Consider the following 23,527-nt stretch of genomic DNA (forward strand, 5'->3'; position numbering starts at 1 on the left):
ATGGGTTCGTTTGTTCTTGGCCACGAAGTCTCATCATACTGATCACTTTCGTAGGCGAGGCTCGAATCTGCTCTCGCTTTGATAGTTGAGGCTCGATACATCTGCTATCAAACATCTCAAGATTAACCTTAACGTTGATCCTACGAGCTTCGAGATCCCCGTCCAAGTACCTCAAGATCCTCACAATGAGGGGCCGTCACCGAAGCATCACCTCTCTGCCCCCGTTGCTATGCCGACGAGTAAGATGTATAAGATATGAATCTCTTCTTTTGGCTTCCTCATTGATAGCAGAAGCATAGTCACGACGTTCGAGAACTACTTTATCAAGGCCTTGCTTAACGAATTTGACCCTGATATATATGCCCCGTCCTTCAGGTCCCAGAACACTCAAAGAGACCAGGTTTCTCATTTATATCAGTTGAAGAAAAACAAGAGATGGTGCTGATGACCAGGACCAACGTTTATATGTTTTTTGATACATGGACTTCACCCTACTGAAATCCAGTCACACCCATCTTTGGCCACTTCATTAGCCAGGGAGGAAAGCAGGCATAATATTTTTCGCTCTTCGTCGTTAATTTGGAGCCCACGCTGGAGAGAACATCTCACTCATGATACCTCTGGCTCTTCTTGACTGGGATCTACTTGAAACACTTGATGATTCAATCTGTAATGATATCATTTACGTTTTCAAGCACTTTCTGAGTCTATTTTTTCAGGCGTTTGACAACCAGAAAGTCATAAATCGAAAGATAAGGTGCCATGCGCGTATTCTAAACTTTTTTGGCAAAGCCCTCTTGCATGGAGTCGGTCGGGAAGCGTTCGAACAAGAATCTGGCGATCTTGTTAATGCTGGGAAGCTGAGGGGAGGTCTCGCTCTTTGGAGAACAAGAGGGCCAGTTGGGAAGCTTCGAAACATCATCAAGTTTATTCGAACATCACCAGACCGATGTGAAGCTACCCTGGCTATCAGAAGTGAAGTTGATGAAGACTCTGACAACTTCACAGTCTTTGAGAAATTACATTAAGAGCTTATGTTGATGCTTGACAACGATATGAGGTGGAACTCGCCATACATGATGATCTAACGTGCCCTCGTCAAGCGAGCTCAGATCAATGGGTATATCAACTACAACTTAATTTTGATATTGCGTACTTGAAACCTGTGCGAGCTAAGGCTATGCTGCAAGCTGTGTGCTGTACAGACCACGACATGAAGTACTTGACTGCAGCAGAATGAACAGTGGGGGATCTGATCTTTACAAGCCTTTTGGCTGAAGAAGCCCGGGTGTGTATATGGCGCAACTGTTCGTTATATCTGCTGCTATATTTGCCCTTGTAAGGCCTGAGCTGTTACACTTGGGTGATCCTAATCAACGGATTCCATAAGACGACCGACCACTTGACGAACGAGGACTGAATTGACATATCATTATCGAGCTGGAGAAGATTCTCGCGCTCCTTTACCTTCCGTTCCTGAGATGTCAAGAATGGGGGAAAGGGGACGGGTATGGTCGACTTTGGGAGGTCATGGCTGCCACGGAGCAGCTTACTGACCGTCTTGAAGACTGGGAAAAGTTATGCGATGAAGCTAAAAACGAAGAGATCGATCTCACAACTAATTGTTTCTCTTGAATCCGGTTCTTATAATTGACAAGGAAAACGAGATCATCACAATAAAGCACTCCTCAACAAACGCAAATCCTAAGACCTACAGTTGTTAACAGTATTCTACCTAATATACACCCTAATTATGTTCCCCGGTCACTCCAAGATCGTCTGGATTATGTTCAAAGAATATACAACCGTAAGTTTCATCCTGGAGGCCATTTCTGTCTTTGACACTCAACGCTTGGCAAGTATTGAATCAATATTACACGAAGCTCGGTAACTCCCAGCTCTACATTGCGGCAATTATTCTACATCCTGGTTGAAGTCTTCGCTGTGTCGCGAATCGATGGGCTACGAGAGAGCAGCATGACTGGCTTGGGGAACCAAGGGCAGGTCTAAAGAGGTACTGGCAGCAATGGTATGCTCGCAATACCAATACTCCTCTATGAACACCGGATCAAGGCCTCTTCAACTAGATCTCAATGGGACCAAGAATAGAAGACTCGGAATGTCGTTGATGGGTTGACAGAAGGACTCTTGACGTTGTTGCTGACGAGTCTGCAGAACTGGGTCGTTATTGTCCCCGAATATTGCTCAAAATGTTTGTGATCCTGTCTTATGGTGGTCAAAACAGGTCGTTGAGGCGATCAATCAGTCAAATCGGCCTCCTCCGTTTCCTCTGATTGATGGAGGTGAAGCGCTGGCATTCACGAGAGCCAACATATCGCCAAGACTCGGACTCATACCCCCTCCCCACAATACACACCACTCAAGTGCCATCGGGGCAAAAGCGACTGTGGGCATTCCGGAGAGTGAACGCATAGAGGCACAGCCCCTAGCCCCCAGATGATACTCATTTCGAAGATACCCACAAACCTATGAGTCATGACAATCGGAATCTGGGATGCTGGACATGACGAGACACGAGACACGAGACACGGGTCATGCTCACGGCAGATTTTGTCGCCCCAGTGTCTCTCCTAGATGTCCCGTACGCTCCATTTCCAGGTCCATCTGTTAAATCTCCGTCAATGATCACTCCTCCAAAATAATCTGCTGTGCACACTGCCAACCCGCCACTCTCTCCCGTCTTTCACCATCCCACATTCCATTTTCACAATGCCCACATCTCCAATACCAGCCCCCAGCGAGGACAGCAGCGCCCGCTCATCCTCTGACTATGACGAGAAGTTCGGCCTGCTCGAAGGCGTCCCGTCCAGACCTCTCGCCGGTGCGTCGCCACGCATTCGCTGGGCTTTCATAGTGCTGGTGCTGTCCAACGTCGTCTCCTTATGTGGGCTAGTCTACGCCGCGGTGAGGCCACAGCCCGTATCAAGCACGGTGGTATATCCGACGCAGCCGGATTGGTTTCCTCCGCAGAGTATGTTTTGCCCTTGCTTGATCGACTTGATTTTGTTTTGTATAATTTGATGGTAATGGAGTGAATTAGTCCCCGTGAAGAAAGTCTTCCAGAGCGAGCCGCTGTTTGCGCAGAAGCCGAATAATGAGAGCATCGCTGCGTGGAATTCACTTTTGCCGAGTAAGTCTTCTAGAGTGCCCTTGTGTGCTTAGAACAGGGGGGGAAGGGGTACGTGAGATTGTCTAACGGAAGGGAAACAGAGGGACGCGGCTGGGTCCACATGCGCAATAAGACAGCCCTCCCCGACATGCCAGGCCTGAACCAGTCGCTGCCCGAGCACATCGCGCTGCCGTCGGTATACCACCAGCTGCACTGCCTCGTACGTACCTCCATCCCTCTTCTCCATCATCCTCCCTCCTGGGGTCCCCCCCAAACTCCAAACCGCTAACACCCAGTCAGTACAGCACCATGCACAGCTACTACGACCTCCTAGACCACATCAACAACCCGCATCAGAAACGGGAGCTCCCCACTGACCCGGGCTGGAACAAGGAGCACCTCAACCACTGCTGGGACTACCTGCGGCAGAACATCATGTGCGCGGCAGACGTGACGCTGGAATGGCATCGGTGGAACGAAAAGGTCGAATCGGGCTGGGGGTATGAGCACCAGTGTAAGGACTGGGATGCGCTGACGGAGTGGGTGCTGGAAAGGCGGACGTCGAATAATTGGGGCTTATTGAGGGGGGAGGGGGAGAGGATTCCGCTGAAGGAGGGCTCGTAGTGGATGGATGGTGTTTCGGTTGGATGTGTCGAGTTGACATGCTGCAGTTCCAAGAAGCCAGTATTTTTTGCTTGTCATGATTTTATATGTATTTACGTGGTGTATCATTACTATAGATACCTCACGCTACTGCGAAGTTCTTTCGTCAATTTTGACCTCTCCACCCTTGTCCAGCCCAAAATCGGTCTCCAACTTCTCCCTCAGCACAACCTCCCCCTCCGCACACGCCATCAAGACCGCAGCACCAGCAATGCCAGCCGCAACATACCAAACGCCCCTAACCGCCTCCCCAAACACCTCCACAACCTCACCCCTCGCCGTCCCCTGCACACCCTCCAAAAACGCCCGTGTCGCAAATCCATACGCCCTGCCCCCGCCCAACTGCGCCCTCACCCGCTCATCCGATATCCTACCCGCGAGCGCCTCAAACCTATTATTGAAGATCGCAGCTGGCATCGTCACGCTCCAAATGTTCGCCAGGCTCTGCACAAACGTAAACGTACTCGTAGCAACCGCCTGATCGCTCTCCCCCACCGCACCTTGAAACGCCGGCAACAACGTATTCACCACCATGCCCAAGCCAAGCGAGAAGAGCACCTCCATCAAGATCCACGCGGCATCGCTCGACGCCTGACTCAAAATGCTAAACAGCCCGCACGCGATGCACATGCCTACGAATCCAGCCACGTGCAGCACCTTGTACCGCCCAAACTTACTCACCAAGACAACGGAGACGATACTCGTCGGGACGGCGACGGCAACAATGGGCAGCATCTGCACACCGGCCCGGGACGGCGTCGACATGCGCACGCCCTGAAAGTACACGGGTAACAAAAAGTTGGCCCAGTTGCCGAGCAGACTGCTGGCGAACGCTCCGGCCGCCACGGTAGCTCCCACCCGGTGACTGAGCAGGCGGAGCGGCATCACCGGCTCGACGGTGGTGCTGCGCGCGAGGTATCGCTCTAGGAGCAGAAACACACCCAGTCCCAGCACACCAGCGGTCAGCGCGGCGATGATCCGGGCATCGGACCAGGGGTACTCGGACCCCCCATACGTGACAGCGTACAACATGGAGCCGGTCGAGGCCGTCAACACCACGTTCCCGCCGTAATCCACGCGCCGGAAGCGCTCACGGCGGCTGGACTTTGCGTCCCTGACCCTGCCTTTCAGACAAACCACCAAGACAAGAAAGCTCAACGCCCCAAACGGCACAGGTAGCCAGAACACCCACCGCCACGCGCCGGCCTGTACCAGCACGCCCCCCAGCAACGGACCACTCGTGGCGCCGACTAGGTACGCGGCCAGCATGCAGGCCATGTACTTGCCTCGATGCCGGACTGGGACGAGGTCGGAGACGACAATGGCGGACATGACGTTGATGCCGCCTGCGCCAAGGCCTTGGACTACCCGCCCGGCGATGAGCTGCGGGCCCGAGGCGGCCGCGCCGGAGATGATGCCGCCGACGACGAAGAGGAGCACGGATAGGCAGGTGGGATAGCGGCGGCCAAAGAGGTCGGATAGCTGGCCTAGGGGCGGGGCTATAGCTGCGCTGCGCAGAGAGAGAGGGTGTTAGTCACCGAGCACACCTGTCAAGTCAAGATAGGGGCAGTTGAGTGGGGACGTGGACCGGCGAAACGAGGATACGGACAAGATTGAAAAAGAAGGTCAAGGAGAAAGAGAGAGAGACAGAGAGAGAGAGAGAGAGAGAGACACAGAGAGAGAGAGAGAGAGAGACGGACCTCGCCAGCGCAGCGCCATTGGAAACCCACACATAGCTCGACCCCAGGCCGAGCGTGTGTACAATGGTTGGCAGGGCGGTGGACACGATGGTGATTTCGAGCGCCAGCATGAGCTTGCTAGCTGCCAGGGCGGCGACGATGATCCAGAAGCGGAGCGCTCTTGTTGGCGGCGCTGCAGTGACTGACTCTGTTGGCTCCATCGAGCTGGGCTCCATCTTCTCCGTCGAGTCAGTCGGGGTGTCGACGGTGCTCGAGATAGGGGGTTCCAGGGACACATCGAATGGGGCCCGCTGTGCCATCGTTGATGCGAGTCAGGCTCGGTGGGTAGGGCAACGTTGCAAAAGAGGAATGGAGAGGGCGGGATGAGAATGGAAAGAGATGGCGTGGGATAGAGTAGTATTAAATAGACTTTGGGGCAGTATAGTATATAATAGCTATGTATTGATGCTCATAGTCCACCATGTACGTTCCTTTTTTCAAAGACGTGCTATTAAACATTTGAGAAAGTTGCCGGGAGTGTGAATTGAAAGCCGCTGAAACCTAAGAGACTTTAGGAAAAATAACTTAAACCCGTGCGTTGGGTTCAATGTTGACCCTCAAATTGCTAGCTGGTAACTGTTGAAAACCCAATCAAAGTAGTATGCAGATCTACGCCGATCGATCCGTATGCACTGCAGCTCTCCTGCAAAAGATTAATCAACGACACACCCCTGAGTTTCAAGGTTTTCTTAACCGGGCCCGCAGCAGACTAAACTGCAAGGAATGGCAGAGATTTTGTCAAGTTGCGTGAGATGATCATGATATTGCCCACCCATAGGACTATGGAGAGGCAAAAACATAGACTACTTGGTCTACTGTCGACTCACGCGAGCGAGGAGGCTTTGGCGGCCGACCCTCTGCCCTTCTGGATCGCTCGAGCCCATGGGACCTATGGGATCTCTAAAGGTGTATTTTTAGGGACTGATCACCAATATTTGACTCTTCGAGGCCTTTCACTGCGCGACGGAATTTCTTTAAAAAAGATCTGCCCACAGCACTAGCTCTCAGGCATTAACTTGGGCCCCCAATGTCTACTAGACACTACTCTCTACCAAGGGAAGGAATAGAACTGGGGCACCAGCGGGAACCGACGACATACAGAACGCGTAATGACTGCATGACTAGACTTGGAGGACGTCCGGAAGAAGCGATGTACTGTGCAGTACATAGTCTCGGCCCGCGGCCCTACACGCCTCATATCCTTCGGGAGGTTTTCGCAGTGATGGCTCCGTCCTTGCCGCTCTGACGTTGAATACAACATCAACAACGATGACAACAAGTAGTCTGCAAATCTTAACCGCATCGGCAAAGGCTGCCATGAAGAAAGCGTTGGTTGCCCCCGCGGAAATGCCGTTGACGGAGTCTCCCAGTCCAGTCCTCATTGGCCAGCAAAACGGGGTGTGTAGTTCAATGAAACTTTCGTTGCCCAAGCGCTAAAGACGTAAACGGCTTGGCGCGCAACCTGCCAGATCTCATCGGCGGTAAGGGTGTGTGGACTACCCGAGTCATCTGATGATGCAGCCAGGCCCACCATCCGATAACAACAAGGGGGGGGGGGGTGTGGTCCCGTTCCAGGGATCATACGAGGCTATCGTAATACCGTGAAAACTCGCCAAGCTCCGATTTACAGCAAAGTGTTTTGGATACCGCAAACATCCTGATCGGGATCCTCCCCATCTTTTTAAGTTAAGACCCTGAAGAAAAGATCGTACTAGTCAGATACCTGGTAAGACAACGGGAGCACGGGCTAGCGCGCAATCCCGAGTTTGACGAGCATCTCGGTACTTGGGCTTGCTTGTTTTCTTGTTTTCTCAGTGGCTACATAGGTACGATAAGCTATCCTTGTTTACTTGATGAATACTGCGACCCCGCATCCAGCAAAGCCCTTGTGACGAGCCCCTTGTATTTGGGTACTGTTGCACGCCTCGCGGGGCGCGCGTACGCCATGCTACGCCCGCTGTGTTTGGTCCCTGTGGGCGCGTCACCACATAGCGCAGAACAGGCATCGTGACTGAGGTATTGGTCTTTTGGTACAGTCAGGAATCAGGAGCCCTGAGCTGGCCGTAACATAGTAATGTCTCGGCCCGCTTCGAACGCCGAAGGCCGACATCTCACTTCCCGCACGACTCGGTAAAAGTACACCCCCACTGCTGTGCGACGCTAGACGTGGGCATGCGTCCACTGTGACATCACCATCTCGCCCACAGTACCTTGTCCAAGTACAGTATTCATGTGCAGTATTCATCTTGCGCAACGGTACGGATAGAGAGTAAGGTAATCCGAGGTAATCCCAGCCCAGCGAAAAGGAACACACAAGTCCAGCAACACCACGATCCCAAAAAAAAAAAAAAAAAAAAAAACCCAGCCCCAAATTTACGCTAGAACAACCCCAATCAAACTCTTCCCCAACGACCCCAAATCCCCCTCCGCTCCCGCCCTCAGGAACCCCACAGCGGCCCTCCTCCAACGGCCCACCTCCTCCTCCGTACTCCCCCAGAGCCGCGGCGCAATGCGCATGAAGTACGCCAACATGACGCCGACGACCATGGCGAGCTTGCACACAAACGCCTCGTCCACGATTCCCACGGCGTGTTGCGCATACGCTCTCAGAAACGAACGCAGCAAGCCTCTGTCGCCATACTTGTCCTCCAACACCATGGCTTCGACGCACCACATGCCCACATCCCCCGCTGCTTCGCCAAACTGCGCGAGTTCCCAGTCCACAATGTAAATGTCCGGCGTGCCATTGTCGTTAATGATGTTGTTGTTGCTGGAGCCATCCGTAAAGCGGAGAAGGGTATTCATCGGCCGGAAATCCCACGCCGTCAGCGTGCGCACCGTCTCCGTCCCGCGCAGCGCAGCTAGAATCTTGTCGCTCTCTTCACTATCCATCACCACGGATTGCACCAGCTTCTCCATGAATCCGCCGGGGTTATAAAACCGCCCCAGCTCCGGGTTAATGGGCGCAAACCCGCACGGCCCCGAGGCCACGCCGGCGACTTGCAGACAGCCGAGCCACTTGCCGATGTGCGCGCCGATATCCGCCATGTCGAGCGCGGGATGGCGCCGGAACGCGTCCAGCAGGTTCACATCGCCTGCCCAGGACATGACGAAGCCGTTCTCCGTGGTGCGCAGCACCCTCGGCACGCGCACCCTCGGCTCCGCGCGCGAGGCCTCCGCCACGGCGCGGGAGGTCAGCGCGCGGACCTCGGTGGAGAGCCGGGCGGGGGAGACGGCGTCGTCGCTGAATTTTGGGGTGGCGTCGGCGCATTTCAGCACGGCTGGTTCGGCGGGCGGGTGGTCGGGGTGCGCGAGGCCGTCGAGGCGCCAGATGTAGCAGGATGTGCCGGCTTCTATGGGGGTTGCCGAGGTGCAGGTGATGTTGTTGTCTGCGAGGTATTGGTCTATCCCGCCGGCCCAGAGGCGCGGGTTGGGGGGTGGATTTGTTGCTGTTTGCATTTTCTTTTTTTTTTTAAATTTTTTGAGTAGAAAGGTGAGTAGCTGGGTGAGGTCTTCAGTGCTGCGGGACGAACATGTATCGATCCCGCGTCGTATTTGTTGTCCGAAGAGGACTGTCAGTGACGGGGCATGAGTAGTGTGTGTGTACGTGGGCAGGGGATGCCGGGACACGGGTGTATTTGTACCGGGGATAGACCACCACACCATTCATCCTACCCAAGGTATGCAAGCTGCTTTAGCTTTACCCTCACAACGTCTTCAACTAACTTGGTCCAAAACCACCAGTGCAATCTCATACCGCATCAACATGGCTTTCACAAGTGAAAAGCTCTTTGTCCGCAAAATCGAAGAAAATGCCCGCCTAACCCCCACCAACATCTTTGCGCGCGTCCCGCTCGACGACTGGCAGACAAACGGCTACCGCTCCATCACCTGGAAGCAGTACAACGACGGCATCAACAAGTTGGCGCACTGGCTGGACGAGACGCTCGGCACGTCAGTGGACAACGACACGGTGTCGTACTTTGGGGCCAATGACATCCGCTATGCCTTTATTTTTGCCGCTCTGAACAAGTCGAACCGCAAGGTCCGTTTACCTCGTTTTCCAGACAGTCACTTGAAATACAACCGAAAAAGGGAAACTAACATGGGAGAGGAAATAAATTACAGCTGCTCACCCCGGACGGCCGCCTCATGAAAGGCGCGCTGCACGGCCTCTTGTCCGCTTCCCACTGCAAAGCATGGCTGTACACCGAGGACGAGGTCGCCGCCCAAACCCCCTTTGGCCTGGAAGAAGCCGGCATCGCGCTGCACGTCTTCCCCTCCCTGGCGTGGTGCCTCGACGCGGAGGACACCCCGCCGTACCCCTACACCAAGACCTACGAGACGCACAAGTGGGAGGAGATACTCATCATCCACACCTCGGGGACGACCGGCCCGCCCAAGCCCATCTACATGAACAACGGCTTCTGGGCGGCGGCCTGCGCGTCGCCGCAGCTGGCCAAGCGGCACTGGCCGCGGGGCATGTCGACCGAGGAGCTGTTCGGCGCGAACGTGCTCCTGGCCTGCCCGATGCGCTGGAACTCGGGCCTGATCCTGACGAATGCCTTTGGCGTGTTTGCAAAGACGTGCTGCGTGCTGCCCCCGGCAGACGCCGTGGGTCTGCCGCCCGCCCTGTTCGGCACGCTCGCCGAGCTGAACCGCGTGGACGGGCTGGTGGCGACGCCATTCACCGTCGTCGAGCTGTTCCACGACGCCGCGACCCGCCCGGCGCTCCAGGCCCTGGATTTCGTCACGTACCTCGGCGCGCGGCTGGACCCCGTCGTCGGTGACGCGCTGGTGCAGCACACGCGCCTCGGGTCCGTCATCGGCGCCACCGAGACCGGCGGGCGGTTCTCGCTACTACCGCGGGCCAAGAAGTTTTGGCACACGTACGACTTCATCCCCGAGGCGCACGTGCGGCTCGTCCCCATCGACCAGTCGGGCCTGCCGACGCGCGCGGCCGACGCTGGTGATGGGCCGGTGCACCGCATGTTCATCGACCGGCCGGCGGGCGAGGTCAGGGAGGACATGTGTGCGTTTTGGAACGTGCGGATGTTTGCGGGCGCGGAGACCATTGATACCAAGGAGCTGTGGCGGCCGGTGGCGTGTGGCGACGGGGAGGTGAGGTGGGAGTTTTTCGCGCGGGCGGACGACTCGGTCAAGCTATTTGGCGGGGTGTCCTTTGACGCGGCGGCGTTTGAGACGCCGATTGCGCGACACCCCGGTGTTCGGCACGCGTTTGTCGGGGGCGCTGGCCGGCCGGCGCCGTTTGTGATTGTGGAACTGTACGAGGAGGAGGCGGTGCGCGGACGGGGGGACGGGGGGCGTCAGGTGGCCAGGGAGATTTGGGACGCGGTGATTGCGCCGTTGAATCGCCAGGTTGTCGAGGAGATTCGGATTCCGGTGGAGACGGTGCTGGTGGCGGTGGAGGGGCGGCCGTTGCCGTTGAGTATCAAGCAGCTTGTGCTGCGGGCGCGGGCGGAGGAGGAGTACAAGGGTGAGATTGAGGCGGCGTATGCGAGGTTGAACGAGGGGCAGGATAGTCGGGACAAGTTTGCCGAGTTTATGAAGTAGATGTTTCGTCCGTAGCTGCTCGCGAGATTGAAGTTGAGGAATTGAATTTGCCATCTTGGTATTAGGTACCTGTCCTGCTGCGCTGCACTACGCTGCACTGCGCTGCACTGTACTGCGCTCGAAGCCACAGCATCCAACCCTCTATACATCAATATTTTCCAGGTCTTTACTCGACCAAACCCCCGGCACAACACTAGTATCCAACGGCTTCCGCTCATACCCGAGCGCCAAAATCCCCCGATCATTCGTAATCCGGTGCTTCTCGAGCCAGTCGTAAATCGGGCCCCAGGCTTTGCACTGCCGCTGATACCCCCAGCCCGTCCCCTCCTTCTTACCCCGCCACTCGAGTGTCAGATCTGGATTGCACATGATGGTCTGCCGCATGTAGTCCCAGCAGTGGTTGAGGTGCTCGAGCTGCCAGCCGACGCCAAAGAGGGGTTGTGTCTTGTCGCCGGTGCGGTTGTAGTAGAGGTCGTAGAAGGCGTGTTTGGTTGCGTACTGGTTTTTTTTTTCCCGCCTGTTAGTTGATGATGGGGGGCAGGGTACATTGTGGATGGAGGCTTACAACGCAGTGTAGTTGGTGCGAGATACTGGTCCAGCCTGATGCGCCGCGGGGGAAAGACTGGTCCAGGCCGGGCATGTCGGGGAGACCGGTGCTGTTGACCATGACAAGGCCTCTGCCCACTGTTTGGAGGTCAGCTATTCATTCCCTAGCGATTATAAACTTGAGGAGCGACTTACACGGCATGATGTGGTCCCAAGCCTTCAATTCGTCCTCATCCGGCGCACGTGTATAGTCGTCGTTGGCCTCGAGGATCGTGGTAACCGGGACTAGAAGCAGTTGGCAAACGAAAACGCGATAGTATTCAGCAGGTATCACTTACTCTCCGGCGCAGTCCAATGCGGATGTCTGTCCGGCACACACGGCCTCGGGTTATCGCGCGTGACTAGCAGGAACAGCAGAGCCGACAGCGAGATGAGATTCGACAGCGAGAGCAAAAACGTCGGACCAAGCCTCTGCAGTCTGCCCGGCCTCGGCGCAGGAGCCTGCTCGATAGCGGATGGCATCAGCCTGGCCTCCTCTCGGCTCGAGTCTCTCGAGGCCTCGTATTCGTCCTCTTTGCCGCCGGATTGTTCGAATGCCATGTTTACAGCGTATCATCTGCCGTCAAAATGAAAAAAAAAAAAAAAAAAAAAAAAATTAACCAAAAAAATAAGGGCAGAATGCTTGGAAGCATTTCCTGTTTGCTCTGCGGGGCATGGGGACTGGTTGCGTGTACCGTCGTGGTGGTATCACATTTTCCGCTCTGGGTGTCACATATTCCGCCGTGGGTATTTCCAGCGAACCAGAAATAAGCTTTCCAGGGGTCTAGCACACCCCAGCGAACGTCGGCGGAATACACTAGAGTGCTTCTGGAAGCTGTAAATTACCGAAAAGAGACAAGACCAGGTACTAGGTACAAACATGGCACCCGCAGAAATAAGCTTTGCATGGGTCTTGCAAACCCCTCGCACCGGTTGTTCGGCCTAAAACCGCCCACCGCATGTTTAAATTGTGACCCTACCTCATGCTACGAATCGCGGCACCCGAAGAACAACCATAAAAACATCCCTAACAAGTCGGCCCCTGTCAACCGTTGCCCCCCTCTCACCAATCAATCCCTATCTATCTACCTACGGATACATGCGCACGACAATCTTCTCTCCCGACAGCTTCTTCTCCCGAATCAGCTCCATCCCCGCCATAATCGCCTCGAACCCACCATCCAGCACCCGGAGGGGGTGGTTCTTCAGCTGCCCCTCCGCAACCAGCTTCCTCGCCACATCCCACAGCTTGACCCCGAATTCTTGGAGTTCTCTATCCGGCTCGCTCCCGTACGGCGCAGGCCACGAACACCCCTCGCCAAACACCCGCGGCCCGACGGTGAAGTCGCACTTGACGACCTTGCGCGTGGCCGCGTGCGCCTGCCACGGATCCAGCGAGACGTATTTGCCGCCCGCGCGTCCAATGGCCGCGAAGCAGAGGATGGTCGACTCGACGCTGGTGATGCAGTCGAGGGCGTATCTCAGGTTATTTTTTGTGTAGGATTTCTGAGGCCATGTTTGTAAGCGGGATACGAGTCGTGTGTTTCCACTGTGGATAAACGTCATAATCACCGGCGGACAATGGCGGACAGCGAGAGAGGGTAAAAGAAAAGAAACGAAGAAAAAAAGAGAAGAGGAAGAAACTCACAATCTTCTGTGCACACTCCTTGTCATGCCTGTCAAAAACCTCCACGGCACCGTTACTCCTCGCCAGCGCGAAGTTCTTGGGCGAGCACACGGCAATAGGGATCAACCCCGATCTGGGAACTCCCTCGTCACATTAGCAAAAAGCCCAAACGTGGATAACATCCCGCCTCCCCACACCCCCAAGAGTCCAAGAGTTAAGACGCACAACTTCAAGAGCTGGAGAGCAATCGTAGCCGTAGCCGTGCTCCCGCCATATACCAGCACATGCGCGCCCTTGTCGACCGGCTGATCCGGTAGCGGCAACCCCAGCAGCTTGAGGGCCAAGCCGGCCGTGCACAGCCCCACGGGCAGACTGGCAGCGGCCTCGTAGCTCCACGCGTCGGGGATCCTCATCCACATGCGGCCGCGAGTCACGTTGTAGCTGGCAAACGCCCCGCGTTCCGGAGTCGCCTGGAAGAGCTCGTTCTGCGCCCCGCACACGCGATCGCCAATCTGCACGTCCGTCACGTCGGTCCCGAGGGCGACGACCTCGCCTGCGTAGTCCGCGCCGAGGATGGCATGGGGGAGGGCGAAGGGTCCGCGCATCTTGGTGTCGCTGGGGTTTACGCCGACGGCGTGCACGCGGACGAGGACTTGGTCTGGCGGCAGCGAGGGGAAGGGGCAGTCGCGGCGGATAATGACGTTGTCGTGGTCGTCGACGACAAGGCCCGGTTGGGTGGTGGGTAGTGTAAGCGGGCTGGTCATTTTTGGGGCGGTGCGGTGACGAGACGGATTCGATGTGGTCTGGTAATTGAGGGATAGGAGACTGACTAGTCTGGTGCAAAGATTGTCGTATCAAATTTGACCCTTATTTATATGGCGCAGGGGAGGTGAGGGGCGGGATCCAAGGTTGTTTGTAGTATCATTGATGTAAGCGTTTTGCCCTGATGGTCGATCAACTCGTATACATGTAATCATGGAACAATCAAACTAGTCATTCAAGGGAGCGGCGTATCCTCTTTGCATTTATACCCCTCAAACCATCCAATTGTCTATTCATCCGGCCCCATCAGTAAAAAGTCGTCCCATCACAACAAGTTGAGCAACCACCTCGCAAACTGTCAGACGACACACCGCACAAACACTTTCTCAGACGGGAACATCTTGTTGTCGGTCACAATGGGCCTCGCCAAAAAACCCTCCAAAGCAATCCTCTGCATGCACGGCGGCGGAGCCTCCCCCGACATCTTCCGCTTCCAGACCTCCTCCCTGCGCGCCGCCCTGGCCCACGAGTACGACTTCTTCTACGCGTCCGCACCGCACATCGCCACGCCCGGGCCCGGCGTGCTCCCCTTCTTCGCGGGCATGGACCCGTTCTACAGCTGGTTCAGGCCGGTGCACGACGACGACGACAACGACGACGCCGCCGCCTCGGAAATCGTCCTCTTCAACAAGGCGGTGCGCAAGAGCGTCGAGACGTACACGAACAACAACCCCGGCGTCAAGATTGTTGGCCTCCTGGGCTTCTCCCAGGGCGCGGTCGCGTCCACCATGCTCTTGTGGCAGCGGCAGGTCGGGCGGGTGACGTGGCTGCCCGACGTCAAGTTCGGCGTCTTGCTGTGTCCCGGGTACAGTGCGGTCGCTACTGGGTACATGCGGGCCGTCTGCGAGCAGGAGGACCGCGGCGATGAGGGGATTGTGGTTGAGTTACCGACGCTGCATTTGCATGGACGTCAGGATGTCGTGAATCTGCCGCAATCGAGGAGGATGTACGCGACTCATTACAAGGGCGCCAGGTTGGATGAGTTTGACGGTGAGCATGAGGTGCCCAGGAGGATTGGGGATGTCAAAAAGGTTGTGGAATATGTGCTGGGGATCCCTGTGTAGAGAAAAGAGGAAAGGAGGGTGGGGTTGGGGGAGGGGTACGGATAGAGTCCGGGGTGTAAGTGGATTCGTCTGCTTTTGCCGTTGCTGTGATGTGGATGCGCTGTGGATGCACTGCGTGTGGAGCGGTGGACTCGCTGTAAGTCCACTGACTGATGCAACATCCCTTTGCTGCATACGTCAAGTGTAGCAGACGTCATGTTCAAGGTCTGAGGAATTAATGAAGGTAGTCCATGATAGAACTGATACAGATACATGTAGAACGAGAATAATCGTACGAGGTCAAACGAGTTCAAACGAGGGTAACCCACTATCAGTCCGGTTCGTGATTCAACACCGTGAGCCCGGCCCCTTATCACGACTGGAAGACGTCATATTCCTCCGTATCGTTTGTATCGATAACCCGGAAAACACTCACTGTGTCCAGCTACCCTCGCTGTCCCATCCAGTCCACGGATACTCACCACCGGCACAATGTCCTACAACCTACCGCCCCCAGCCTCACCAGCAACCTCTGGACTCGATTTCGCGGACAAGCCCTATCATCCCTCGCGCATCGACCCTCTCACCCGCTTCCGTGACAATGTGAGCCAAGTCCGGCGCTGGATCGAGAGCAACCTCTCCGTACGTGATTCTGACCACGCCCAACACCCAACAAGCGTCAAATCACCTTGACTTTACCTAACCAAATCACAGAACTTCGCCCACCTGAACCAAATCGTCGTCCTCCGGCTCGGTTCCGACGCCCTCCCCCACCAGCCCCTAACCATTGACGCAACCAAAGTGCCGCCCGTCCTCTCCACCACCATCCCCTCCGGCCCCCACACAGCAATCACCATCCTGCCAGAGTACATCCTCGATGCCGTCCAAGGGCGCATGCACAGCCAACACGCCTTTGGGAAGCGCGCCTCGCCGCCCACCCTCGGCGCCATACCCTCCTGCTTCGCCCCTGGCGGCGTTCCGGGGCCTTGCGCCGCTGCCGACCCGAAGACGCTGCCGAGGCCAACGGAAGACGTGGCGCAGCTGAAGCGCGATTTGACGCAATGGGGGTACGCCATCTGCGCGAATGCGCTGAGCACCGCGCAGGTGCGGATGATTCGGACGGCGGTGGAGGAGCAGGCGGAGGCGGAGAGGTTGGTGGGCGTCGGGCATTTGGATACCGCGCACAAGGCGGCGAGGGATCAGCCGAATCAGCGGGTTTGGTCAGTTGCCATTTTATCTCCCGTCTTGGTTTTCTATTATACAACTGCTGATCTGAGACGACAAAAAACAGGAACCTTCCCAACAAAGGCGACGAGTTCCTCGACCTGCTCAACCACCCGCTCATCGACGCCATCATGCCGTGGTTCCTGGGCGGCAACTTTAGCCTCTTTACCATGTCGGCCAATATCGCGTGCCCCGGCACGTCGGGTATATACATGCACCGCGACCAGATGGTCATGGCGCCAGATACGACGGCGCATGCGTACGTGCTGAATACGATGTGGTATTTGACTGATGTGACTGATGAAAAGGGTGCCACGCGGGTGTATCCGGGGAGTCATGTGATGGATGTGCTGCCGGTTGATATAAATCACGTTGTACGTCTTATTCCTCTATTGGTGTTTTGTGTTCATGTCAAGGGACAAGAAGCTGATATTTATAATACTACACAAAAGGGCACATCCATCCCCGCTGCGGCACCAGCGGGCTCCTGCGTGCTCCTCGACAGCAGAACCTGGCACTCGACGGGCGTCAATACGACCAGCGAGACGAGGCCGGTTATCCTGCAGTCGTTTTGCAGGTTCTTTGTGCGGCCGATTGAAAACTACCAGTCTATCTTGAGCGAGGAGGTCAGGGCCAAGTTGTCGGAGCGTCAGAGGGCGCTGTTGGGTTTGCCGAGTTTGATGCCTGGTGGCAAGGGACAGGGGTTTGCGGCCTATAACTGGCCGGGCACGCACGCTGGGAGGATGAGGGCTGCTATTGGGAAGGAATAGAGTCATCAGGGGTTTGGATGGCTTGTTTTGTGGCCTAGGGTTTGGTGTTTTGGCAGTTTAAAGAGGCTGTAATTGATGAACCCATACGCTTGCTGTATTTATCCACTTGTGGCCTTGCCCAACGCGTAACAAATAATCATGAGCAGCACCGTCACATCTACTCAACATGCTTATTCCTGAGCATCTCCTTACCGGGAATAGTCCCCTCCGGAATTCCATGCTCCCGCGCCCACGCCTGCCAGTCCGGCCTGGCAAACAACCTATCCCACTCGATGATTGCATCTTGGTTCAAAAAGTCGGCGTGGCCGTTCTCATCCAGCAACGTCGCTATTCACCATCAGTTAGTATCACAAAAGCAAATACAGACCGTCTTCAAATAACATACCGTATAATGGATGCGGAGCAACTGCAAGGAAAAAAGAAAAGTCAACAGTTGTGTATGCTTTGTTGCTGGATTGTACGATTGTGATGCTTACCCTGCCCGAGACTAGCCTTCCCCGCCGGGACAATCTGGTGGCTCCTAGCCCACTCAGTGACGCGGTCCCAGTTTGCGCATGTGTGCCGCGCGCCGTCCCAGTTGACAACGGGCGCGACCTCATTGACCACCCAGTGTAAGGACAGCGGGGACATGTCTGGGTGGCATTTTAGCGCGTCCATTAGGCGGTGGAGGCAGTGGTCTTGTCTTGGTCAGTATGTAGTTTGATGAAGAGAAAAAGGGGGGGAAAGAGAGTGAGGGATTGGGAGCGACAGAAAGAAACATACGCAAATGACTGCTATGCGACTTCTCCTCTGCCTCGGTCATGTTGTGGTAATAATGGTCCTTGTGCAGGCCATTATACAGATATTTCTACGATTCTTCATCAGCAACTCATCCAACAAACCGACTAGACTCTAACTCACAATGCAGTGCAGGTTGTGCCCAACCCACACACTCCCATAACTGCAACTTGTCAGCCTCTATCCTTCCAGGCCGCAAAATGGCAAACGTACTATTCACCAACATCGTCATCCAGCCATATAGACTCTTCTTCAATCCCCAGCCTGCGAATCTCGGCGGTTGGGACGCGGTTGCGGAATGCTTTTTTTGATATCTGTCAGCGACCTCTCAACTGTGCAGTCCTCAGAGGAGGGGGAGTAACTACGCGACAGAAGCGTATTCCAATTCCGATCCAGCTCCGGCCGCGGAGCGCCCAGGTACGGGTGGTGCTCGTCCGGCCCCTTGGTGTCCGCGGGGATCTCCTTATATTCTAGCACATCCTACTACAAATATCAATACACAACCATTCCACCTGCGACAACAAAACAACAGGGTTGGCTAGCAAAGAACATACCCAAGCGCGGTACCGATCCGGCGCTGCGACGGCGGGACACACGCTCTTGTAGAAAACCTCCCGCGCGGCGACGAGGACGACGCCCGTGTACACGAGTTGCGCGAGCACGGCGAGCACGGCGTACGTGTACCGCTTCCTGGACGTGCGGAGGGGAGGCCGCGGTTGGACGCCGTCCGGTATCTCGGGGCACTGCTCTGGCTCGCCGTCGCTGGCGCAGTCGGGGCTGTTGGTGGAGAGGGAGGCATATTGGTCTTTGTAGAACATTTTGTCTTGCCGGCTGGTGTTGTGCGTGCTGTTGCGAGTGCTGAGTAAAGGGGGCAGACTTCACATTTGGGAGGGTGTAAGGATCATAGGGTGAGGAATTGAGGGTTAGTGGGTGGGGGGAGACATCATGACGGGTAAACGGATGAGCCGGATACAGAAAACTGAAAAGATAATTGAATAAATAGAAATTATAAAAAGATTGTGAATTAAAAACGGGGCATCATAGAACTGGTTGCTAACGAGAGCACAAACGTCAAAGAAAGGTGCTTGCTCTGGCGTTGTGACAGGCCACATGCCCGATGCGAAGGTCAGGTTCCGTGGCTAAGGTAAGGTACCTTACGTCGTGTATCTCTTGGCATATCAGGGTCCAGTCTGGAGTCGTCTGGAGTGGAGTGGATTCTTTTTAGCCGTTGCAAATTCGCGTCTGGGGGAGTGTGCATAACACCCGAAAGCTTAATTCTTAGTGAACAATCTGCCCAGGTGGACCCTGCGAAGCCCTGCCTGCCGCGACCCCAACCGGGGCACCCCTACGCCGCCGTCCACCCCCCGTCAACACACAAAACCTGCCCAGTGACATGCCCCGCATCGTCCCCATCCGCCAGGAACGCAACCACCCCCGCGACCTCCCTCGGCTCCGCTAGCCTCGCCTGCGGAATCCTCGCTCTAAATCCGGCAGTCGCAGCCGCGCCCAGCGCTTCCACCATCGGCACGACCGTCGGGCCCGGGGCGACCGCGTTGACCCGTATCCCGTGCTTGGCGTACTCCACGGCCGCGGTCTTGGTCATGGCGATCACCGCGCCCTTGGAGATGGCGTAGGGGGCCGAGTGCGGCGTACCAATCAGCCCTGCTATGGATGCCGTGAGGACGATGGAACCTCCCGTGGGCTGCTGCTGCTCCGTCATGAAGCGTAGCGCGAGCTGCAGGATCAGAAAGGCGCCGTGGATGTTGTACCGGAAGACTTCCTCGGCGTCGGCGGCCTGCACGTCCAAGATGGGGCAGCGCGGCCCGCCCATGCCCGTGTTGTTGACCAGGATGTCCAGCCGGCCGTGCGTGGTGCGGATGTAGGTTTCCAGGTCGCGGATGCTGTCTTCGGAGGCCGCGTCGAGGTGGCGTGGGATGACGCTGGCGCCGAGCTCGGCGGCTAGCTCTTCGTGGCCGGACTTGTCTGCGGCGATGACGGTCGCGCCTTCTGAGGCCAGGCGCCGGACGATGGCGGCGCCGCTGCCGGATGCGCAGGAGGTTACGAGGATGATTTTGGAGGTGAAACGGGCCATTTTGGGATGTGTTTGTCGGTGTGTGGTTGATGGGGACTGGGGACTGGGTAGTGGGTGTTGGTTATGGCGAGATACCGAGGAGAAATTGAACCTTTGGACCGTTGAGGAGTGCGCCGGGCAGCGTGCAGCGCGCAGACTCCTCGTTAAATACATGTAGGCGTGGTACGCATACTATCCACCTGCTACGACTCGCAACCCGCAACCCGCAGTTACCTTATTCATCGTCCACAGTACTTACAATTCTGGAGTTCACTGCTCATCCCCCGGCAACCGAATCTCGTGCCCCGTCCCCTCCCTCAAAAACGGATTCAAACAAGCCCCCAGCACGGCAACAGCCGCACACCCCCAAAACACCAACCCTGTCAAATTATGCGACGTGCCGTACCCCAACAACGCGCCCGCCAGCGCCGTGCTCCCCGCCCGCGTCACCATGGAGGAGAAATACGCGATGCTGTGCGTCCTGGCGAGTGCGGACGGGTGCGGGCACGCTGCGTTGATCAGGACGGTTTGGGACGGAGTCACGGTGCTGGTCAGCAGCGCGGTCAGCACCTGCATGGGCGTTATCACGGCCCAGATGGCCAGGCCGGTTTTGCCGGACGGCGGAGGGCTGCTGGAGGGGACCAGGGCGACAAAGGGGTACGCGTAGTAGAGGAGCGGGAAGGCGAGGTAGAAGATGCGCCAGACGTGCAAGGGCCCGAGGCGTTGGGATAGGCGTGGGTAGAGGATCAGCTGGAGGGGGATGGAGAAGATGCCTGTTTTTTTGGGTCAGCAGAACTTCAAGAGAAAAAATGGTGCAAGGCGAAGGGTGCAAGGTGGTGGTGATTTTACGCACCGTACATGACCGAGTACACAGCCAAGGGCAACGGCGTGAAGCCAACCCCTCCGCCAAAGAAGAACGGGAGCACCCGCTGCGCCTCCTCCTCCCTGCTGGAGACGGGCGTCACGAGGAGATTCGGGAAGGCGACACTCGCGGTGGCGAGGTGCGCTTCGTAGATGAAGGCCGCGAGGAGGACCAGCACCATGTTCTTGGTGAAGATGCGGGTGGTGGGGAGGCAGACGACGGGTTTGATGGGTTTTGGCGGCGGTGACGCTGCTTCCGGCTCCTGCTCGTCGAGGAAGGCCATTTCCTCGGTCGCATTGACGGGGGCGTACAGTGCTTCCTTGCTGGTGCCGTTGCGGAGCGATTGGAAGCGGGAGACGAGGTAGCGTGATAGAGCAATGCCCGGGTCGTATCTATGGCGGACGAGTTTGGAGGTCTGGATAATGGTCAGTTTGTTCTGTTTGGCGTGGAGGGGGGGGGGGATGGGAGGGTATATACCTCTTCAAGGAATAACACAGTCGTCACCAACACCACCAGCAAGAAGCTGGCGTTGAGAAGGGCGGGCAGGGCATAGGGATACCGGGCCAGCAACCCGCTGCCGTGGCCCTTGGGCGTCAGCTCGACCGTGCCGGCTGCGACGAGGGCGCTGAGGATGATGGCGAAGCTGGTGCTGATATTGAGGAGGACAAAGGCTCTTGCTTGGAATCTAACGGTTCTCGTCAGCAGAGAGGTTGAGGCGATGGCAGAAAATTCAAAACCAAACAGACTTTACTTTTTCTCTTGCACAACCTCGGACGTCATCGTCCGCACCATGGCAACATTACCATTCGTCAGACCCTCGACAAAGCGCAGCACGAGGGCCTGTTTGAAGTTGGCGACGAAGCCGAACAGCGAGCACGCGACAACTACTCATTTACACGTCAGCACCATGGCTATCCGATCGAAAACGACATACAAGACCCCAACAAGCTCAACACAATTACGACCTTCCTCCCGCCCCTCGGCGAATCCGCGACGCTCCCCAGGAAAACGCTCGCGAGGGATTGCGCGACGGTGTACGCGGCCTGCAGCAGCGTGGTCTGCTGGACGATGGTGGCGCTGGGGAGGGAAGGGTCCAGCGACTGCAGCTGGAAGTAGACATAGGATGAGATGGAGACCTTGACAATGGGCTCGCAGAAGCGGACGAGGAAGAGGATGACCAGTTGGTCTTTTCGCGGGAGGGAGGCCCAGGTTACTTTGGCTTCTGCCATGGCGGGCTGTCTTGCTGTGTTGGTGTGTGTTTGGACGCCTGTAGAGTCGCCGTGGACAGCATTTGTTTCGATTTGGAAGGGGTGACGATGAGTGGTTTTGTTAACTGCATTACTCTGCTTCGCGAGACAATCCTGGATAAGCGACTATTCAACAGCTGAAAATCCTGGCATTCTCGTCAAGGTCATACCGCTCACAACCGCAATAGTAGACGCCATTCAAAGTACCCATGTCCCCGGCCAATGCCACATTCCCTTGCAATTTGATCATTCCCAAATCCACCTCCACTTGCTGGGTGGACAAACATGGCTTGGTGAAACGACAACGGTTTTCCTGACTCGGGATGATGGGGGGGGAGGGGGCCACTTGGCGCTTCTGAGTCGAGATGGCACCGAGGTGGGTGGTACTGGCATAATCCGAGATGCCACGCCGTTTTGTCGGATTTTCTTGGGGTAGGTATACCGTGGTATCTCGTCGCTGTCAATACTGTTGCATTTGAACTGGGTTCCTCATTGCCGGGGTGTATATTATACTTCTAGCCCTCTGTACGTACCTAGTGAGAAGCCTGTTCAAAGATCTTGCCCACAATGGCAAGATTAACCTCGGCCACCCCGTCACCCACTGGATTAAGTTCGGCCTAATCGAAGCAGGTTCATACAGAACCCCCAACCAGGGCAGTAGATCTGGCGTTCAGAAGCAGAATTATTGGCAGGACGGCAACAAAGTTGCAAAGTCACCAAGTCTTTCTCAACGTACCAAGATCGTGACAACTGAGAAACGATTTGCACAGATATTGCTAAAAAACCCAAATGAAGACCACGTTTATCAAATACTCTATCAGGCCGGTAAGAAGATTAAACCAACATAGAAACCAGGCTTAGCGGCAGCCATAAAGACAGCATGCCTCGCCTATTACAACAGACATTTCAACTGGATCCTAAATGATTTAAAAAAGGTTGACTGGTCTGACAAGACCCTCATTATGTTTTCCCGCCTCTGTAAAAGCTACATATTGACGTCGAGTATATAAAACCTATAACAAGTATGTATATATGTAATTATTATCAAATAGGATGGCCCAAATAGGCTTCTAAGAGATTCCAGATCACAAGCCGACATGACAGTAGAATACTCGCAAGAGCGAGTTGGGCCGCAGGAAGAAAAGAGGAATCGATTAGTACCGGTACCGAAAAGCATTGCTGCTCCCAAAGCTATTTCCATTTATCATTAACGATTACACGCCAAGCACGCTCACACAGGTGATGAAGCTCCTTCCCACAACCAACGCTACATTCAGCACACTCAATATTATATAACATCCCGCGTCTTGACTGTTGCGGCAATAGTCCCGAATTCAACCCAGTGAAGCCCTACTGGTAGTGGATAAGAGGATTCAGCACTAGGAAAGAGGCC

At 55.8% G+C, this 23,527-nt stretch overlaps 10 protein-coding genes across 10 annotated transcripts; 4 read left to right on the forward strand and 6 right to left on the reverse strand.

Annotated features, from left to right (window-relative positions):
- Nucleotides 1–2,730: 2,730 nt before the first annotated feature.
- On the forward strand, nucleotides 2,731–3,754 carry CORC01_07567 (uncharacterized protein; the record flags this gene model as incomplete). Its single annotated transcript, XM_022619203.1, has 4 exons — nucleotides 2,731–2,992; nucleotides 3,062–3,151; nucleotides 3,232–3,350; nucleotides 3,431–3,754. The coding sequence occupies 4 exons, from the start codon at nucleotides 2,731–2,733 to the stop codon at nucleotides 3,752–3,754; spliced, it is 795 nt and encodes a 264-aa protein (XP_022474282.1).
- Nucleotides 3,755–3,880: 126 nt separating this feature from the next.
- Nucleotides 3,881–5,792, reverse strand: CORC01_07568 (major facilitator superfamily transporter; the record flags this gene model as incomplete). Its single annotated transcript, XM_022619204.1, has 2 exons — nucleotides 3,881–5,303; nucleotides 5,494–5,792. 2 exons carry the CDS (start codon nucleotides 5,790–5,792, stop codon nucleotides 3,881–3,883), a joined length of 1,722 nt encoding a protein of 573 aa, XP_022474283.1.
- A 2,113-nt stretch (nucleotides 5,793–7,905) lies between these two features.
- CORC01_07569 (uncharacterized protein) lies at nucleotides 7,906–8,991 on the reverse strand (the record flags this gene model as incomplete). Its single annotated transcript, XM_022619205.1, has 1 exon — nucleotides 7,906–8,991. The coding sequence occupies one exon, from the start codon at nucleotides 8,989–8,991 to the stop codon at nucleotides 7,906–7,908; it is 1,086 nt and encodes a 361-aa protein (XP_022474284.1).
- A 307-nt stretch (nucleotides 8,992–9,298) lies between these two features.
- On the forward strand, nucleotides 9,299–11,106 carry CORC01_07570 (uncharacterized protein; the record flags this gene model as incomplete). Its single annotated transcript, XM_022619206.1, has 2 exons — nucleotides 9,299–9,577; nucleotides 9,661–11,106. The coding sequence occupies 2 exons, from the start codon at nucleotides 9,299–9,301 to the stop codon at nucleotides 11,104–11,106; spliced, it is 1,725 nt and encodes a 574-aa protein (XP_022474285.1).
- Nucleotides 11,107–11,247: 141 nt separating this feature from the next.
- Nucleotides 11,248–12,252, reverse strand: CORC01_07571 (uncharacterized protein; the record flags this gene model as incomplete). The annotated part of the gene is made up of 4 exons (XM_022619207.1): nucleotides 11,248–11,604; nucleotides 11,672–11,790; nucleotides 11,848–11,937; nucleotides 11,991–12,252. 4 exons carry the CDS (start codon nucleotides 12,250–12,252, stop codon nucleotides 11,248–11,250), a joined length of 828 nt encoding a protein of 275 aa, XP_022474286.1.
- A 528-nt stretch (nucleotides 12,253–12,780) lies between these two features.
- CORC01_07572 (alcohol dehydrogenase GroES-like domain-containing protein) lies at nucleotides 12,781–14,082 on the reverse strand (the record flags this gene model as incomplete). The annotated part of the gene is made up of 3 exons (XM_022619208.1): nucleotides 12,781–13,197; nucleotides 13,340–13,451; nucleotides 13,544–14,082. 3 exons carry the CDS (start codon nucleotides 14,080–14,082, stop codon nucleotides 12,781–12,783), a joined length of 1,068 nt encoding a protein of 355 aa, XP_022474287.1.
- A 414-nt stretch (nucleotides 14,083–14,496) lies between these two features.
- On the forward strand, nucleotides 14,497–15,204 carry CORC01_07573 (oxidoreductase; the record flags this gene model as incomplete). The annotated part of the gene is made up of 1 exon (XM_022619209.1): nucleotides 14,497–15,204. One exon carries the CDS (start codon nucleotides 14,497–14,499, stop codon nucleotides 15,202–15,204), a length of 708 nt encoding a protein of 235 aa, XP_022474288.1.
- Nucleotides 15,205–15,675: 471 nt separating this feature from the next.
- On the forward strand, nucleotides 15,676–17,177 carry CORC01_07574 (phytanoyl-CoA dioxygenase; the record flags this gene model as incomplete). Its single annotated transcript, XM_022619210.1, has 4 exons — nucleotides 15,676–15,825; nucleotides 15,898–16,403; nucleotides 16,475–16,781; nucleotides 16,860–17,177. The coding sequence occupies 4 exons, from the start codon at nucleotides 15,676–15,678 to the stop codon at nucleotides 17,175–17,177; spliced, it is 1,281 nt and encodes a 426-aa protein (XP_022474289.1).
- A 157-nt stretch (nucleotides 17,178–17,334) lies between these two features.
- Nucleotides 17,335–18,772, reverse strand: CORC01_07575 (uncharacterized protein; the record flags this gene model as incomplete). The annotated part of the gene is made up of 8 exons (XM_022619211.1): nucleotides 17,335–17,504; nucleotides 17,563–17,583; nucleotides 17,654–17,854; nucleotides 17,940–18,024; nucleotides 18,078–18,117; nucleotides 18,168–18,255; nucleotides 18,320–18,434; nucleotides 18,509–18,772. The coding sequence occupies 8 exons, from the start codon at nucleotides 18,770–18,772 to the stop codon at nucleotides 17,335–17,337; spliced, it is 984 nt and encodes a 327-aa protein (XP_022474290.1).
- A 527-nt stretch (nucleotides 18,773–19,299) lies between these two features.
- CORC01_07576 (major facilitator superfamily transporter) lies at nucleotides 19,300–22,260 on the reverse strand (the record flags this gene model as incomplete). Its single annotated transcript, XM_022619212.1, has 6 exons — nucleotides 19,300–20,089; nucleotides 20,432–20,798; nucleotides 20,879–21,302; nucleotides 21,365–21,572; nucleotides 21,639–21,771; nucleotides 21,822–22,260. Coding segments are annotated over 6 exons (2,361 nt in total), but the record flags the coding sequence as incomplete, so codon positions are not given.
- Nucleotides 22,261–23,527: the final 1,267 nt, after the last annotated feature.

This window comes from Colletotrichum orchidophilum (genome assembly GCF_001831195.1).
Source record: "Colletotrichum orchidophilum strain IMI 309357 chromosome Unknown Scaffold_61.1, whole genome shotgun sequence".
In the NCBI taxonomy this organism is placed as follows: Eukaryota; Fungi; Ascomycota; class Sordariomycetes; order Glomerellales; family Glomerellaceae; genus Colletotrichum; species Colletotrichum orchidophilum.